The 19,773-nt window shown below is 37.9% G+C and overlaps 1 protein-coding gene across 1 annotated transcript in view; it reads right to left on the reverse strand.

Annotated features, from left to right (window-relative positions):
• Positions 1 to 19,773, reverse strand: part of grid2 (glutamate receptor, ionotropic, delta 2) — a gene marked incomplete at both ends in the record, with an annotated part of 511,086 nt that overhangs the window by 136,691 nt on the left and 354,622 nt on the right. The window contains 2 exons of the mRNA XM_083913146.1: positions 9,631 to 9,750; positions 15,117 to 15,278. Of these exons, the coding sequence (XP_083769272.1) occupies positions 9,631 to 9,750; positions 15,117 to 15,278 (282 nt within the window). The remainder of the gene's footprint in view (positions 1 to 9,630; positions 9,751 to 15,116; positions 15,279 to 19,773) is intronic.

Here is a 19,773-nt window from a genome sequence, read left to right on the forward strand (position 1 = left end):
TGTGAGATTTGGTATGCTGAAAATTATTCTAAAATATTGAGGATGTGACAGCTTTGGATGCTGAAATGTTTCGAGGCCCATCCAAATCACTCATCACAAACTCAACACAAATAACATCAGATCTCTGTCATCTAAAGCTGTATTAATAAATGATCTGATATCAGATAACCATATTGATTTACCTGGCTGTGTCATGAAGAATATGTTAGCCTAAATTAATCCACTCCTCCCAGTTATTATAATACTCATATTCCTTGAGGCAGTGGCAGAGGAGGAGGCGTTGCAGCTATTTATGACTCAGGCCTATTAATCAACCATAAACCTAAACTAAACTATAATTAATTTGGGCTTGTGAATGTTCTCATTTGTCCAGGTCATCGTTATCCTCAAAGCAATTTCAGTCAAAAGCAACTGGACTTGGTTATTTGTCTAGGAAGACGTTTCACCTCTCATCCAAGAGGCCTCATCAGTTAATGTATGCATCTGACCAGGCTGGGACCCTGGTCCAACCAGTGACTTTTTATAATAATAATACTAATGAGTTATTTGAGGACTTCCAGTCAGGATTTAGAATGAATCATAGCACTGAGACATCACTGGAAAAAAAACTACTAACGACCTTCTAATAGCTTCAGACAAAGGACTTTGTAGGTCTCTGTACTGGTTTTACTAGATCTTAGTGGGGCCTTTGACATTATTTACCATCGCATCCTGCTACAGAGACTGGGGCATCTAATTGGCATTAAATGAACCACATTATACTGGTTTAAGTCTTATTTATCAGATAGATCTCAGTTTATACATGTAAACGACAAATTCTCTATGCACACTAAAGTCAGTCACAGAGTCCCACAGGGTTCTGTCCTTGGACCGATTCTATTCACCTTATATATGCTTCCCTTAGGAAATATTATAAGGAAGGACTCCATAAATTTTCATTGTTATGCTGATGATACACAATTATATTTGTCGATCAAACAGTTCAAGTCACAAAACTTGCAATTTTCTGATGTTAAACTCAGATAAAACTGAAGCTATTGTACTTGACCCCAAAGGCCTCTGAAACTCAATAGCTAAAGATATTGCTACTCTGGATGATGTTGTGTTGTCCTCCAGCACCACAGTAAGGAATATGGGTGTTATTTTTGATCTCACATAAAACTAACAACGACTGAATATTTTCACTTGCGTAATATTGCGAAAATTAGGAACATTGTGTGTCAGAAAGATGCAGAAAAACGAGTCTATGCATTTGTTACTTCTAGGCTGGACTACTGCAACTCCTTATTATCAGGCTCCTCCAATAAGTCTGAGTCTCCAGTTGGTCCAAAATGCTGCAGCTTGTGTACTAACTAAAACAACTCAAATAGAACATATTTCCCCCGTATTAGCCTTTTTGCACTAGCTACCTGTAAAATCTAGAATATAATTTAAAATCCTTCTTCTTACCTACAAAGCTCTTATTGGGCAGGCTCCGTCGTATCGTAAAGAGCTCATAGTACCGTATACTGGTCGTTGCTAGAGTCTCCAAAAGTAGAATGGGAGTCCGAGCCTTCAGCTACCAAGTCCCTTTCCTATGGAACAGACTCCCAAGGGTTATTTGGGAGGCAGACACTGTCGCCATATTTAAGAGTACGCTCAAAACTTTCCTCTTTGATAAAGCTTACAGCTAGGGCTTACAAGCCCTTAGCTGTGTTGTTATTTTTAAGATGATTGTGTAAGGACAGATGACTGTCCTCCATAGGCTGGGTCTGTCCGACATTCCTGCCTGTTATAGGGAAGGTTTTTGTTTCCACCGTACTCTATGGAGGAATTGTTGGGTCTATTTAAATCATAAATAAGTCATAGAGCGTGGTCTATACATACTCTGTAAAGTGTCCTGAGATAACTTTTGTTATGATTTGGCACTGTAAATAAAATTGAATTGAAATTTAATTGACTTGAAATAATCCAAAACTAAGTAAGTTTCAGAACAAAGGTAAATTGGAGGTATTGATCAGAACAACAAATGCATAAATGTAATCAAAACAGAGAAAAAATACTTTCTCAATCAGAACTACTCTCTTCTCTCGTCATCAGCCAAGGATGAAACTACTACTACTGCTGCTTTGTACCTGTTGTGGAAGACCCAAATATGTCGGAAAACCAAATGCCTTCATGTCTGGGACAAAAAAAACACTGAATGGCATCTTTGAACCAGTGTGTGTGTGTGTGTGTGGAGTAGGATGTTGTAGGGTGCATTGTTCTGCTCTCAAAACTTCCAATTTTTTAAATATCTGCCAACTCATGAAGATAGCACATGTACGTGCACATGCACACACACGCTATCAGGTGAGATGAGAAGGAAAGAAGTGGAGTGGAAATATTTTGGAAGCTGGACAAACCAATGACGCCCTCTCTTCATTCCCTCCATGCTCCTCAGCTTTTCCATCATCTGTCTTTTCCCATTCAAACTTAATTTCCACTCATCTATTACTGAATCTCCACTTCTTCCCTCCATTTTTCCCGCAATCTCCCACCTGGCTTGAAGGTGGAGGACAAACTCTGCATAAAATACATGCAAATCTACCTAATAGGACGGAAAATTTGAAAGAAATAGGGATCTTTCTCCCTTGAGATATTTTTGCTCCGTCATTATCTTTCCACCCTTCTCTCTGTGTTGGTTTTCAGACACAGAGATTTATTCATTTTACTTCCGCTCTAACTTACTGATTTTGTCTCATTTTTATAACTCAAATCATTTCCGTCTCCCTTTTTGACTTTTTTTTTTAACGTGACTCTGACCTCCTCTTTTTTCATCACCCTCTCCATCTCACCCTGCATGATTTTTTTTAACATAATTGTAATAATCAGTTCCAGTGGTAAATATAGTGCTGGCCAACTTGCCCTTTAGCGCTGCATCCTTTGTTTCTTGATCAGAGGATGTGTGAGAGGCCTCTCTACACTATCTACGTGATGCAAGTATAAAATGTTAATTTATTAAACACATTATTATGCTAATTTCCTTGTTAGCAACCGTGGCATATTTGATATTATCATAAGTTTTGAGCTGGCCTTTAAGTCAAATTTAGTATTTAGCATTAAGTAAAACTTTGAAACATTGGTACATGAACAGTTTCCTTGTTTTGTAGGTAAACATATGTTTTGTTATTTGTATATACACTGAGATATTCAACTATTCAAATGCACTTTACAGAGTTGCTTTTACATTGTATCTAATTTGGATTTAATTTTGGACATTATCAGAATGGATTTTTAGCTATGCTAGCTAAATATCTCTAGTGGAGGTGATGTTGGTTGGTCAGTCCATCACTTCGGTCCAGACTGAAATATCTAAATAACTATTAAATGAAATGTGCAGAGACATCATGGTTCCCACAGGATGTATTATAATGACTCTGGTGATCTCCTGACTTTTCCTCTGGCACCACCATAAGGTTGACATTTGAGGTTTTGAGTTAAATGTCTGCTGAATGAAGCCGTGGCATTTGGTACAGATGTTCATGTTCCCCCCAGCAAGAATTGCAATTTAACATCTAAGGCCATCATAAAAAAATAATGTTTAATTTGTCCTATACTTCGGTCTATCATCAAATACCTGAACTACAACGTTCCCATGAGCATCATCTGGATTTGTGCTAAGTAGCAAATGTTAGCATTCTAACATACTCAACTAAAATCTCAATCCAGTAAAAGCCATTGCACATATTTCATACATGCTTGATTTCAACAGCTGATATGTGGATGACTCCTGCACTATGAGCAGATGGGTGTCTCTGATAGAAAGTAGCAAAAGGATATTAGTCTTTGAGTCAATAACAGGTGAGTGTTTGAGAAGGAGCAGAAAAACAGCAGGAAGTTGCTATCTACATTTGTAAGGGTACTCTTTTTTGCCAGAGTAAGACCTGACAGCCTGGTCTCACCAAAAGGCGTGTGAATGACACGCTATTTCTCTCAAGCCATCTCGCGTATAATTACAACGCATTTCATGTTTTTTACGTGTCATTTCACGCCATGTAGTCTCAATTGACTTGTATAGTGCAGAGATGGCGTTGTCATTTCACGCACAAATGTCATTGAGGGAAAACCCACGTGTTCGTATTTCTCCGCTACCTTCCGGAGAAATACGAAGTGGTGGAGCTTTCTGTCAGAGGATTGTTTTTAAATCAATATTTCATGTGAAGGATGGCTGAAATAACGGGCGTGAAATGCCCTAACCCTAACCCTAACCCTAACCCCTAACCCTAACCCTAACCCTGGGGAGCTACGGGCGTTAAATGACACGCGAAACGCTTAATATGCGTAGACATGCACGCGAAAAGTCATGAAAGTCATGAAAAGTGGCGTGCTATTTATACGCCCTCCCATGAGACCACGTAGGACCTGATGTTCTCTATAATAAGCCCCCAAAAAACCTGCAAAGGCCATCCTTTAAATGTATCTCTCCATAGTTTGTTCAGACATGGAGATTGTCCCTATAGACTACAACGTCAAAGAAAAGCTCTTTAAGAAATAAAACTCCTAACCCGCCGGGACACTAACCATAAAAAATGAAAAGATTCAAAAAAAGCTGTTGTACTGTAAATTAAATAGAGCTGGAACAAGTTAAATAAAATATTAATCTCCTTGTTCTGGGGTAGGCACTCACAAAAATGCACTGCTATCCATATAGGGAGGAGACAAACAGTTAAGCTTGATTCAGATTCGTTAATACATGTGTCTGTAGATTGTATTTATTCTCGGTTACGTTTTAGGGAAAGGAATATAACAGCTTTGTGTGTTACTGTGGCTGAGTCTTATGAAAGAAACTCTGTGACCAATAATTAACAGTTTGGAACTTGAAATGGTATAGCGCAAATCCTCTCTGCATGCATGTGTATTTGCTCTGTTGAAGGTAGGAAACCCATTGTCTTGCTATGTTACGCACGACAGTTACGCAGACATACATTAATTGTCACGCAAAGCCAAAAGGGTTGGCTTACCATGTCGGTGCATGTCAGAAGATGGATGCAAATGTGTATGTGTGCATCGGCTTGTGTGCGTTCCTAAGTGAGCAGCAGTGACTGTGTTATGTGTGTTTGAGTTGGTGGGCACATTAAGCCATTACATTGAAAAAATGTCCTTCACATGTTCAAAACATGTCATGGAAGAAATGTTTCTCGCATGATGACAGGTCTTTGGAGTGTGTGTGTGTGTGTGTGTGTGTGTGTGGGGGGGGGGGGGGGTTCCAAGGTCCCATGACTCTCTGAAGTCACTCAGCGTAATTCACCACATATGTCAGATGAGACTTGAGATGATAATTGAAGGTGACCTCAATTTAAGAATGCTGCAGTTCGCAGGACATTGATTCTTGTAAGGAGGGAAAATATTTCAACCTCTCTTCTAAAAGAAGGAGAATATGTGAGAGAGGAAAAAGAGAGCATGTGTGATAGAGTAAGAGTGTAATGAATGTGACTCTATTATGACCTGTGCTGCTGCTTCTATCCCTTGTAAATCTCTTGTACATCTGATCTCTAAGGATTAAGTCATCTATCTCCTTTGTAACTGCCTCCCTAGCTCATCTTTCTATTTCATTTTACCTTTACCTTCTTTACCCTTTCTTTAATCTGGCACTGTAACAGTCTTTTTCCCATCACTCATTCCCTTTCACTCCCTATCCTCCTTTTTATCCCAGTTTTGCCACAGCTCTTTTTTATTGTGCTGTTTCCAAAGTATAAATCCGATGCCGTTTTTCCTTTCCGAAGTCATTTGAGATGTCACAGATAACCAACAAAGCAATTACACATGGCAGACTTGTCGCCTCTATATAAGAGAGCAGTGGAGCCTGGCAAGTCTGTAGATGTATAGAGAGAGTGATATAGGCTCTCATGGATAGCCATTGAAGTTAATGGAGCAGAAACCTAATTCTACCACAGTGTCGCATTGATAATTATGATGATCTGAGGTGTGTGTGTGTGTGTTAAATTCATTATCACGAGACAACTTTATGCATATGTGAGAAGTATGATGGGGATAAATGTCATGGTGAAGAATTGAGGATTGAAAAATGTGAAAGCCGATCGGGGAGATCAATAAAATGTCAGGCAGGATAAGGGAGGGAAGAGGGCTAAAAAGATACAGATGGCAGAGGGTTGGGGAGAAAGAGAGAGGTCCTCAGAAGAATAACTTATTTAAGGTTCAGAGACAGGAAAGCAAAAAAGCCACTCTGTGGGTTTGTTGTTTGCGAGACTCTCAGCAAGGATGATAACTAAGACTGAAAGAGGAGACGGAACAGAATGTAGAGTTAAAACCATAATTTCGGGAGTACGCAAATACTGTTAACAGTATGGTCAGACACTCACACTTTACATCTCATTATACCAGCAACGGAGTTGGGCTCTTTGGAGCCTGTTGTGTATTATTCAGAATCTTTATTGCATATATTGAATGGCTCTTCTATATAACACGCATGGTTTTGCACGCATTATCCATATTTTTCATCCATAAGACACATCAGAGTCTTGAAAGCACTAGGCAAGAGAAATTCATTTGACTTCATATAGAATGAAAGTTAATGCATATGGCGTGGGCAGAGAGAGATGGAGGGAGAGGGAGCGAGAGAGAGAGAGAGAGATAATATATAATTTATTCTGAAGAAATAACCAGTGTTAATTTAATTTGGTTGGTTAGATGTTTCTTCTAGGTAATGTCATTGTTCCAAACTGTTAGGACACAAATGAACCCCAGGGTAAAGGCTAAGCAATAGAACGAAGGTTGCTCTAAAGAAGGTTTTCAAATATTCACATGTGACCGTGGGGAATGGTATAGTACATGCTAACATAAAAATGTTGTAACACTGAACAGAACACTTAAATGAAGAGATATATCCAAGAGAATTACCACAAGTAAATGTGTGACAAGGCTTTTACGGTAGCTGCTAAAATTATCCCTTTGCTGTGTTCGACTGAAATACAACTGCTCCCTAAAATATCAATTTGAGCAACTTTGCCTGTTATCTGTAACATTGAATAAATAAATAAATTGCTGTATGTCCTTTCTTTTGATGGCTGGTTTGCTATTATCAACTTTTTTTTAAATGTCCAACTGAATTAAGAAGTTGGCTCTCTCTGAGAGCTGCTTTTTTTTAAACCGAAAACACTGCACCACCAATTTAATTAAAATTATTGCTGCTACTGATTGCTTAATGTTGCTAACTGTGATTGCAAGCTGATTCACAAACATTAGTTAATGTAATTACTGTTTCTGTGATACACCAGGCCTAATGTAATAATTTAGTCAATATGTTGGCAGATGTGTACAGGTAGCATTGAATAAGAGTATATTGGCTCAGGTTACACTGGCCTTACTGGGATTTTTTTGCTTCAGTCACAGTCACACTAAGGTCAGCTCTATTTTCCAAAACAATAAACTATCTGGCAATGTTTCTAATTAAATCTGACTCTTTACAGTTCAAGTCACTTAATTTTTTTTCTCATCATGTCAAATGATATTTAGAGACAAAGTACCTCCACCATATTGGACGATGATACTTGAATGCATTATAGTCATCTTCACTTAACAGGGGTGATTCCTACAGTATAATTGACCTGGGAATAAAGTATTGTCATTCATGCCCTCATTATATCAGGTAAAACGTTAACCTGGGGTGAGAGAGGCAGGGTTGCTTTTCATAATAATCAATTTACATTGAGGTCTTTATCAACATTTAACCTTGCCTTTTGTGCTCACACAGCAGAGAAGAAGAGTTTTTGTCCTTGTCCATCACAATGGACAATAAATGGGTCTGAAATTATATTGATATTGACATTGACATTGTAGTTAGCAGGAAAGCATGTAATGTAATGCTTGACAGCATGAAATGGTTACCTATTTATCTCCTCCTGCTTTCCTGGACAGGATAGATAAAACCCCAGGGTTTTAATTTCTTTTTAGCTTTTCCTTTTACATTTTTATACATGATGGGTCCATTTTGGGCTGGCTTTTCTTGGGTGGTCAGAACAATTTCACTAACCTTTTCTCCAGCCGAACATATATCTTCCAGGCTTTTATTGCAGGTTAGATGGTCTGTATGAACACCATTTCAGGGGGCTATATCATTCAAAAAAGCACGACTCAGCTACACGACAAAGTTAATATGCAGGCACTCTGTCAGGACTATTACTCCCTCTTTAGTCGTTTGATTCCATGTATGAATCTAATTGAATCCCACTGACAGACCAACAAATGTTCAGAGTATTAAGGGAGACTGTGGCAAGAATACTATATAACAAGTGACTTAATTCCCTCAGAAGTAATTATGCTGTGTGATTGGGAATTGTGCCTAAATGTAATTATGCTGTGCTTTAAAGATTAATTTTGCCTGTGTTGGCATGCTTCATTATGTTGGTGTGCATAATCACAGCTTACTATCTCAACTGTTATCTGTAGAGAGCCCTCCAGTGTAGAGGACAGGCATTGTGTGTGTGTGTGTGTGTGTGTGTGTGTGTGTGTGTGTGTGTGTGTGTGTGTGTGTGTGTTTAATGTTTCTCTGTCCAATGGAATTGTATAAGGGATTATACACAAAAAGCATTAAAAAGACAACCATAGAAATGTCTTTTTTTATTACTTTTGTTCTTTTCTTTTTATTTATTAATTATTAATCTTGTCTTGCTTTTATCTGGCCTTATGCTGTGTGAACGCAGGCTACCACTCATTTTCAATTGAAGCTGGAGACATGAAGCTACCAACTGCTGCCCTACGCTTTTTGCTGCATGATTCTCCAAATCACTTGTCCTCCACTTTTTTCAGCACTCCAATCACGCAGTGAAATTTCAACCAAACAGGAAACAAAATGAGCACTTGAACAACACTTCTATGGCCACAATGTAGCTATCCACGCTTGGCCGTTTGCTTGATTTTGACAATCGTAATGAGAACATGCATTACTATTCTGTATTATCTTGTTCTAAGTATCCTGCATTGTCTTTGTTTGTCAAATCAATGTAAACTCTGTTTTTAAAGGTGATGTATAAATAAAGTGATTATTAAATTGCATACTATTATATCATATATATATATTTATATATAATATATTGTATGTTAACCCTAATGTCTTCACACCTATATGCATTATCCACTTCAATTGAGTAGTCAGTGACTTCAGTAGAGCCTTTTCCGATCAAACTTTGAGGGGGGGGGGGAGGATTCTTTACTCTCCTTTATCGAAAATATATGTATTTCAAGGAATTATGTTTTTACAAACCTACACATTAGTAGCATACAGTTGGACTATGCCTTATTCTATGCTATGTTATGATGAACCTTACAGCATAAAGATAATATTCTTAATGTTTCTGAAACATTCATTAAGAGTCACTGAATATATGTTTACAAAAACTGCAGACAAACACATATCCCTGCATATGCACACAGCCATTGAACCACACACGCACTGTGGACTGTGAGGACTGTGAATTCAAAGAGAAATTGCTGAATAACTAGGAGATGAAAATAATGTAGGGAGCAGGTGCAGTGAAATTCCCCGGAAGATCCAGGAATTGTGTAAATCCACTCCATGCATGACAGCAGGAATTATTCCCCTTTCGCCCACTGTAGCACACCACAGACAAGGGTTTGGTTTAAATTACTTACCCTACTGACTCCCCGTCCCCTGTCTTCTCCATAATTTGTTCCGAGGATCTCAAAGAAGATGTTGGGGTTAGTGCCATTGTCAGTGAACTCCAGGAAACTGGTGAGGCCACTCACTCCGAACTGCAAGGAAAATAATATATTTCTTTGACTGTCGATTTATTTTACTACTCATGTTGTTTGGTAAAATTGATCATTGGGATTTTGTCATTATAGTCGTTATTGTCATCATGATCTTTATCACTATAATCAGTTCTCATCAATATTCCTTTGGCTATAATAGACCTCATAAATAATGATCCCTGTAAAATTTGACATTAAAATAGGTTAAGATCAGTTATGATTACACACTCTCAGTGAAGCACTGGCATGAATCATCTACCTGTCCCTAATAAAATGATCATATCTCACGACAAAGAACAGGTACTGATTAGGAAACAGGTTTGGTTTGTAATAGACTAAGACATATGTACATTTTTACTTTATTACATGTTTGCATACTATTTGCATGTCAAAGACAAGAGAGGTTTGAAAAATATGTTTTGCCCTTGGAGGAATATCCCACCTAGATTTGGTGCATTGGTGTTAAAAATTGAGCAGTTGCCAGTACGCGGAGGTACGTGTAATAAGTACCAGGCTGATGTAAGAAATCTGTGTCTGGACTTTGCACAACGGGCATAGAATGTCTTATGTAGACAGGGAGATTAACTCACAAGTATACACACACATATGCAGACACATACACATGGTGTCAGTTCCCAACCTTTGCCTTGCCTCCCGGTAGTCAGTGAGAGTGACTCTGTGCCTGCTTCAGGGGAGGAGAGGTGTTATACTCCTTAATATGATTCATGCTTTGTGTGTGTGTGTGTGTGTGTGTGTGTGTGTGTGTGTGTGTGTGTGTATGTATGTGTTTGTGTGTGTGTGTGTGTGTGTGGATTGTGAAATTCCTGTGGGTGGTTTGGGCTATGATAAATACAAACATGCATAGTGAGTTTATGTCGAATCACATTGCTCATATCTCAGGTGATTCCACTTTTTCATAGGATGTAAACTTGCATTTGAGCCTTATTTGTAACATTTAATCATTATATTTATTCAGATATATTTGTGTAGGTATATCTCTGTATTACGTTCCTTCATGCTCAACATACACAAACTTACTTACATGCATGTGGATGTTAGTTTGTATACATGTGACTTAGGTGTGCATATGTATATAAATTATATAGATCATGAATGAGGGTAATGTGCCATTTGGTTTGTTAATCTACACTGACACACCAGTATGTTGTTACCATATTTAATAATTGTATTCCCATGGGTTGACCTTCATGCACACAATCACAAACACACCCCACCCTTTATAGAAGTACATGTTTATTTGATTGGGCAGGGGTGAAACCTGCTCGGATACTGTTCATTGCCTTTCATAATTATTCAGTTAATTAATGTTGGCAGCTCAGTATTGGAACAATACTTTCATAACAATTATCTTTTTTTTAATTGCACCTGATACAAAGAACATGCCACTAGGCTCATGAGACCAAAATCTGACAAATAAATGAGAAACAAGAATTGTTTTACGAGGTGTTTTTTTTTTTTTTAAGTTTAGAAAAGAATACATCAAATAAAACCTTTAATAAATCTTGAAGAGTTAAGCATGGCCTTTAAGTACCTTGTTGGCCCAACCTGAAGGTCTTGGTCATCATCACAAGACTTTTCGTGCCTTAAATGTGAGCAATACAATTAAAAAATGAGTCCTTCACCTAACTGCTTGAGTCGCTAAGACTCAATGGGGGGTATATAGCAACCAATGACAGGGTATGGGTAAGGACATGTAATCTACCAACAGCTCAAAAACAGCACACATTTCAGATTTTGAGGATTAGTTTAACAGCGGTTTCACCTGCTACATTTTCCACTCTGAATTTGTCAATGAAGACCAAAGAACATCAATATAGCTCCTCATCAACAGCCACAAATTAGTATTTATCATTACAATAATGGCCCCACATACCAAAACACTGATTAAACACACGGTAAGTAAAGCACACTGCTGATACACTGTAAAATGGAACTGATGCCAGGCTGCTGAACTGAACTCTATTACTGCTTAGGGCTCTTTAACACAGCTCTGTTGAGACAACCATCAGGGTTGGTTTAACAGCCGGAACTGCTAATGAAAGTGTTGCCAAACCCTAGCCTGATCTCAAGGTGAAATGCAGAGATAGATATGAAAGCCATTGCGCCACATTTATTATTGTCTGACACTAATCCCAAATTAGCATTTCACTTGGCTTCATCATTCAGTCAAACTGCCATCCCTCGAGTAGTTTTTTATTTATATCAAAACAGAGGGCATTGATCCAATTGGATTTAACAGTGATGAAAGTGTTGCCAAACCCCAGCATAAACTCAAGGTGAATTGCAGAGATTCATAAAATCACAGCTGCGGGATGAAATCCTCTATCTCCAAAAAGTCAACTGTTCAGGAACTGAGCAAAACTTGCTGATTGATGTGTGTGCTTTTTTAAGGTATGCAATCATTTGAAATCATGTGCACTCAGGTCATGAAGCTTACTGGGTTCAGACAGGAACTTGAAAACTTTCACTCGAAGTAATAAAGAAAAATTTGATAACAATGTGATAAAAACAAATAAAAAAATGCTAGACTTATTTAAAGCCTCCTCTATGTCATTCTCCACCCCTGGAGGGGAAGGACTTTGTATGAATTTAGCAGTGACTGCATCTTGCTCTGTCAAAGAGTGTCTCAGCCAAGGAACAATAGTGCCTGGTCTCCAAAATGTCATGAAATGAGCACAGTGTCTTGAAATGCAAATACATGCTTTTTTTTCATTGCAACTGTAGTAATCAAGTCTCCGCTCCAAAGTCACAGAGATATGTTTTCCACTGACTTTATTTATGGAAGATATATTGAGAACATTTTTTGAAAGAAAATTTTCTCCTTTTTTGAAACAAAGTATTTATTAATGATTTTAAAACTAGCACGTTTTGTTCTTATTTTGTAAGTACCCATTGTTTTCTAGGATTCACCAATGTTTTCTTATTTTTGCTCTTCTTTTAGGTAAGAGACATTTTACAAGTGGTTGAGAGCACTCTTACCAAGACAAGAAAAAAAAAATCCAGTTTTTCACAATCCACAAATTGTTTTTCCAATACAAGAAAACACAAGATTGAGCCCATAACGCATCACCTTTTCAGTTACACTGTCGTCACTTTACATTATATAATCACTTATTATTTACACAAACTGTTTACAGCTCTTTGTATATATGTATTATTTCTTTTATATATATATATATATATATATATATATATATATATATATATATACATTGACTACATACATGTTTACATATCAGTTATTATTTTGCAAATACTGTCTCAATAATGTAAATGAATATATTTCTTAATTTATATTTATTATGATTATATTTAGCCCTGTACCTCAACTAACTAACTAATTTTGCTTTTACTTGTGTGATTTTCTTTTTTCAAAACATATTTAATGAGCATTGGTGGAGGGAGCCCGATATCAAAGATTTTCATTGCCAACAACTGCTTCGTCTAATTATTGTGCACATGACAATGAATAACTTTACACTTAAATTCACACACTTAAATTTGAGGGGGGAAAACATTAATTATCTCATGCTAATAAACAATTATGATCTGATTCATCATTCAGCTCGCCTGGGTAAAGGCAGACTTTGGTGGTTAAGAATGTTTGGTGCATCTGGAGTTGACTTCTCTTGTTTTATCTCTTAAAAGAAAATTAATAGAAAATATCAACGCAATTTAAGACAATGTTTCTGCATGAGGCCCAATCTCACTTCTGTAAACAATATTGAGTGTGTGCTGGTTCAGCAATATCCTACTCTGATTACTTTTTTTTGTTTAAAACAATATAAAATGTTCAGGAACAAACAATATAAGAACCCTGGAGATGAGTCGGTCCACTGCGCAGCGCCTGTGCTTCACCAAACCAGTTCCCTTTTTTTCGGGAGAGGTTGCAGCAGCCACACGCACTTAGCTGCTTGCCCGATGCGTAACAGCTAGAGATTTGAGGTATGCCTATTTGTCACCTTGACATGCGCATGGTTCACAGCAAAAAGAGACAGTGAATGGTCAAAGTGAAATCATAACAGTGCTGTCACTACAGTTTAAATGTGTACCGTATTTTTCGGATTATAAGTAACAGTTTTTTTCATAGGTGCGATTTATACTCTGGAGCGACTTATGTGTGAAATTATTAACACATTACCGTAAAATATCAAATAATAGCCCGGGCTATTATTTATCTCAGTCACCTAAGAGACTAGGCGTATATCAGCAATCGTCACACACACACGTCAACCAATCAAAATTTGGCGGGGGTGGGTCATGGCAGGAGTGCATTGTGAAAAAAAAGATTCTACCTGCTACTTTGAGTTGGCGGAGTTGTTCAGAAGTGACACAGAGGAAGAAGAGTTCATTGGATTTAGTGATTAGGAGTGACAGATTGTTTGGTTAACGTATAGCATGTTCTATATGTTATAGTTATTTGAATGACTCTTACCGTAATATGTTACGTTAACATACCAGGCACGTTCTCAGTTCGTTGTTTATGCGTCATATACCGTACACTTATTCAGCCTGTTGTTCTCTATTCTATTTTTATTTTAAATTGCTTTTCAAGATGAAATGTCTATTCTTGGTGTTGGATTTTATCAAATAAATTTCCCGAAAAAATGCAACTTATACTCTAGTTCGACTAATATATGTTTTTTTCCTTCTTTATTATGCATTTTCGGCTGATGAGACTTATACTCCGGAGCGACTTTTAATCCGAAAAATACGGTATATTGTATATAGAATATGTCACAGTAATGAAAAGAATTTGATAGTTATATTCAACATTTTCCTTTTCTGTTTCATGTCTGTGTACATAATCTTAACCTTTTCTGTCTGAAACAAAGAGATGTTGATTAAGCTTTACATGACATAATTTCAAGTTTTATCTGAGTTGAATTTTGTCAAAGGTTATTATCGAACAGAAGCAAGAGAGGTATTTTTTAGTGTTCACTCCATGTCTGTGAATTTCTTTTCCTGGAGATAACTGGGACATAAAAACATAACAAAACATAGACCAGATGTTGACAATTTAGCATGACTTTTTAACGTGTATGTTTTCCTAAGAGTATTGAAATGCGCATGGATGTTTGTCACCATATGTGTCTATTCAACCATACTATCTGGATCATTTTACTGAGCAGAACTTTTAAAAATCAGCCCATGCTCTAGATTTGGGGGTACATAGTAAAGTTATGCAGACCTAAGAAAGCCTTTCTCTTGGAACAGGCACCAGCTTACCTTGGTGCATGCATGTGTGAGGGTGCTCAGATGTGTGTGCCAGAGTGACCATGTATGCATGCTTGCATACTGTAGTTGAATACCATCCTGTGTGTGTTTTCTTCTGATTCCCATACCTTTTTGACAGTATCCAGCATGCTCTTGCCTCCCTGCCATGGTTTGGAGTTCTTCCTGATGCAGCTCAGACTGGCCATGCTGTGCCACTTCCTATCCTCCAGCTTTCTGTGGAAGGTGTTAGCCAGCAGCAACACAGTATCATAAATGTAGCGGTTGGTGATCTATAGAGAAAGAAATAACAGAAAGGCATACAGAAAAAAAATAATATGAGATAACGACAGAATAGATGCAGACATTTTACTTCAGCTGAAGATGCTCTGTAAATTACTTGCTCACATTGCTTTGCTAAAATTTGTAACAAGAAACAGGCAATTGTGAGGTCCAAGTGACCAATGTTATTCTTGCATGTGCATGTCTAGTTTTGGTTTGTTTGGACCAAAAAGAGACCTGCAGATAATAATATTAAGTAGTAAGAAAGCACTTTGATCAAGTAAAAACAAGTGTAACTTTTCAACTCTGTACCTGCTTTGCATGACACTTTCATTTGTATATATATACACGCTCATACCCACAGAAACAATCACACAGAAGAAAAGCTATAAGGATGGCATTTACTTAAATGTATTGATGGGTCTTTGGCACCAAATAATAAGAGAGATAAGGAGGGTAGTTTATACAGTCTGATCTATCATCATGTGGTTTTACAGAGCCTCCTTTCAGCATCCTGTTGCTCTAATCACGTGCTTGCACTCAGAACGCACAAGTGAGTATTGACCAAATCAGTGAGACTGAATGTGATTTACCTGCATCATGTTGACAGAATGTTGTAAATTAATTATAATCATGTTTAGAACACAGACAGTCTCTGAGTTTTTCGACTCTGCAGCTTGTAAAAACTTAGTTCTGGGTTTGTTACCCTGTTGGTAGTACATCCCAGTGCAAAAAAACTTTTAGGCTTGTTTCTGTTCTCTTGCTAGAAGACAGAACTGACAAGTCACAAAATATAAAGTCAATGGAGTGTGGTGGATTGTTACCCTCTAATGTGGGTGGGGCTTAAATACTCTCTGTTGCTATGGCTCCAGTGCATCATTGAGCCATGATTTCAAATAAGGGATATTAGAATATTTCAAACCATTTTAATGAAGATATTGCTTTTTGCAAACTACTCCCAATTACTATAGAACCAAAAAGAAATACATCATAAATTATTGTACACTAAGGTTTTGTGTCCTACTCCTTAACAAACTTTTTGGATATTTTTCAAACAGCATAGATGTAGACTCAAACAGTAGAATATAATTCCAGGCTAAAAGATCAATTCAGTACACGTACAATGCACTCAACTATGTCTTATCAGTGTTTTGCTTGTTCAGTCCATCACTCTCCTTCCATCATGCCACTCTAAAATATAAGGAAACCAAGTGAGAACGTGTCAATGTCAAGGTTTTCTGTTACTTTAAAATTGTATGAGAGATCAAAATATGTCAAAAATGTTCCATACTAAATGTCTAATAGTTTACTGACAGATGGGACAAAAAAAATAGTGTCAAGTTTATCTTTTTTCTTTTGAAGTATCCTTGCTCTCACAGTCTTGTCTGCGTCTTTCACTGTGTCTTTGTCCGTCCATCATTCTGTCTCACTGTCTTTGCGTCTATTACTTTTTCTCCAAAAAATGATTAGGAAAATCTACTGTTATAAGGGGAACTTCAATGATCAGTGGGTTCTGCACTCCAAGCAAGCATGTATATGTATATGTATGTATGTATGTGTGTGTGTGTGTGTGTGTGTGTGTGTGTGTGTGTGTGTGTGTGTGTGTATGTGTGTGTGTGTGTGTGTGTGTGTGTGTGTGTGTGTCTGTGTGTGTGTGTGTGTGTGTGTGTGTCAGCCTGAGTTGATGTGCTTCAGTGCAGTGTGAAATTGGGCTTCTGGGCCACTCTCTGACCGCTGAGCTGATCGGCTTCCTCTGTCTCTCTCTCTCTTTCTCTCCCATCCCTTGATTCCTCCTCCTCTCCAACCACTAAACCACCCACACATCCACACACACACCCATGTACACATACACAGGATGCCCAACTGAACTTCAGTATATGGTTTTGACTGTGCATGAAAAATCATTTTTAATCTCACTCTCAAAAACACATTGGCCCTCATTTATCAAACGAACGTACGACAGAAAAACGTGCGTACGACCATTTCCTGGCAAACTTCGGCATTTATCAATTTGGACGTGAGCGGGATCACACTATTCTTTTATTTTTCAAAACAGCTCGGCTCCAGCCCCCCACGACCCCGACAGGGACAAGCGATTGAAGATGAATTAATGAATTAATGTGTTGGCGCACGGCTGCAGCAAGACGCACTGCAGAGCCAAAGTCATCTCCTTGGTCAGTGGCTAGCCTCGATAAGTTGCATTAAATCAAACAAGGTATCAGATGATTAACATTTTGGTATGGTTCTTCTAGGTGACAAAGGTATCCTCTAACAGAATACCTAATAACCCCGCTGGCAAACCCCGCAACAGAGCAAGAACGCCGGTGTTGTGCCGTATTCAGCACCCCTGCCGTGAAATGCACCCCCTCGCATTATAGGTGATATTCTGGATCAGAAGGCTGTTTTTTTTTTTTTTGACCTATAGGAGTAGTTTATATACAGGTACTGTCAGAACATTGGTTACTTACAGTCTTTAAACTACTTTAAAGAGTTTAAAATCACAAACTTGGGTAATAGCGAACACAAAACAACACCGTTTGTATGTTCTGTTGAAATATACAGCAGCCATAATTACAAAATGAATTAAATGGATCTTTTGAGCAAGTTGAATGTATTTGACTCAGCGTTTCGTAAATATAATCCCAGTTTTTCTTGCAATTAATAGGTTCAAAATTATGTGCTTTTAATGTGGTTACCTGTATATAAACTACTCCTATAGGTGGAAACAACAGCCTTCTGATCCAGAATATCACCTGTAATGCGAGGGGGTGCATTTCACGGCAGGGGTGCTGAATACGGCACAACGACTGTCCAACAGTGCGTAGTCTCAGTGGAGCGCTGCTTCGGGTTGACTGCCTCCGTTATTCTTTTCCATACAGCGTTTTTATAGGCCCCTTTTATTCCACTCTTAAGACTGCCAAAAAGCACATCTTTATTTTGCTCCATGTCGGATGTCAGGATGGCGACCTCTGTGTCGGAAAAGTTTCTTTTCTTACAAGTGTTTCGTCTCTCCGTGTTTGACCTCAGTGGGCGAGGCCTCCGAACCAGGAATATTTAAGGGCGTAACAAGTTAATGACGATCCAATTCAGCCGCCGCATTTATCAAGGCCCGCTCATTTGTACGCTGAGATTGGTCAGATACGAATGTTTCATAAATCACACGTGGGTCCTGTCATACGACCAACTCTGCGCTCAGATCTGCGACCGTTTTCACGTAAGATTGATAAATGAGGCCCATTGTCCCTGACTGAAATGACCTACACTCACATGCACTCACAAACAGTACGTAAACACATGCACAGCCTCAGTCTTCTACAGCACAATAAACACATACGATTGGATTCAACCCAACAAATAATGAATGGGACAGGCTTGATTCTCTGATAGCTTTTTACACTTGAGAAGCACAGATTCATATTTGTACACACAAGGCAAGCTTTACTTATGTGCATTATTCAATGCTTTAGGGCCTCATGGAGGTAACAATGGCTGTGTTTTGGATACTGTATGGCAAGGCTTTAATCAACCTTTTGGAATATTCCAGAAAACATTTATATATTTAGCTGTTTTTAAACCTTCCAGGCATTTTTTGGTTTATTTTTCACATTTTTTTTTTCTATTAAAAAACAAATAAACATGTACAATCACTGATTACACTGAAAGCCTAGAATTGTACTGTCTTAGGACTTGAGAGGGAGATATCCACATAAACATTAAGACCACGTTTCTGTCTTCAATGTATTTCCAACTTTCATCAAATGTGTTCCCCAAGGGTCTTATGCTTCCACATAAATCAACAACACATTAATTCAATTTCATATTTTTTTCTTGATAAATGAATTAAGGGACGTTCCCTTTTTTCCACTGTATTTGATGGCAGTTTGATGTGTCACATACACACAAACAGGGGTTATAATTGCTTATATATTACCACCCTAGGGGATATATTAGTAAAGTAAAGAAAAATGTGAAAGTGGAGCAAAAAACTGTCACTGTGGTTTCCATGACCATACTGTCAGATGAATTCTGACATTTGAGATAGACACATATAAGGGTGTAAGCTAACTCTTTCCAAAATGATTTACTTTCCAAGTAAAAGACCTCACAGTCACACATTATAATAATGTCAAATCAGCCAGGATGCTGTATGAGAAGCATTAGGATTGGGAGGTTTGTTAAAATGTCAAACTAAAACTCAGGGAGCTTTAAAAGACAGAAATGGAGCAACACAACATATTTCAAATACATAACTAGCTGCGTTAAAGACATTTGGAAATGAAAACCCAGAGAGTAGTGTGTCAACAAAAAAATTATATCATTATTATTTCATTAGATGTACGCCAGTACAGGAGGTATCTATGAGTCACATGCATAGCACACTTCAGTGCCTCTGAATGCATTATGGTTATAGGACCCTCGCTTTATGTGCTCAATTCTTTTTTGGCTCTGAATGTCAATAGAGTGCTGCAGGAATGAGTCCTAAAACACAGACATGAGTTAAAATGT

Source organism: Echiichthys vipera, assembly GCF_963691815.1.
Source record: "Echiichthys vipera genome assembly, chromosome: 4".
Lineage (NCBI taxonomy): Eukaryota > Metazoa > Chordata > Actinopteri > Perciformes > Trachinidae > Echiichthys > Echiichthys vipera.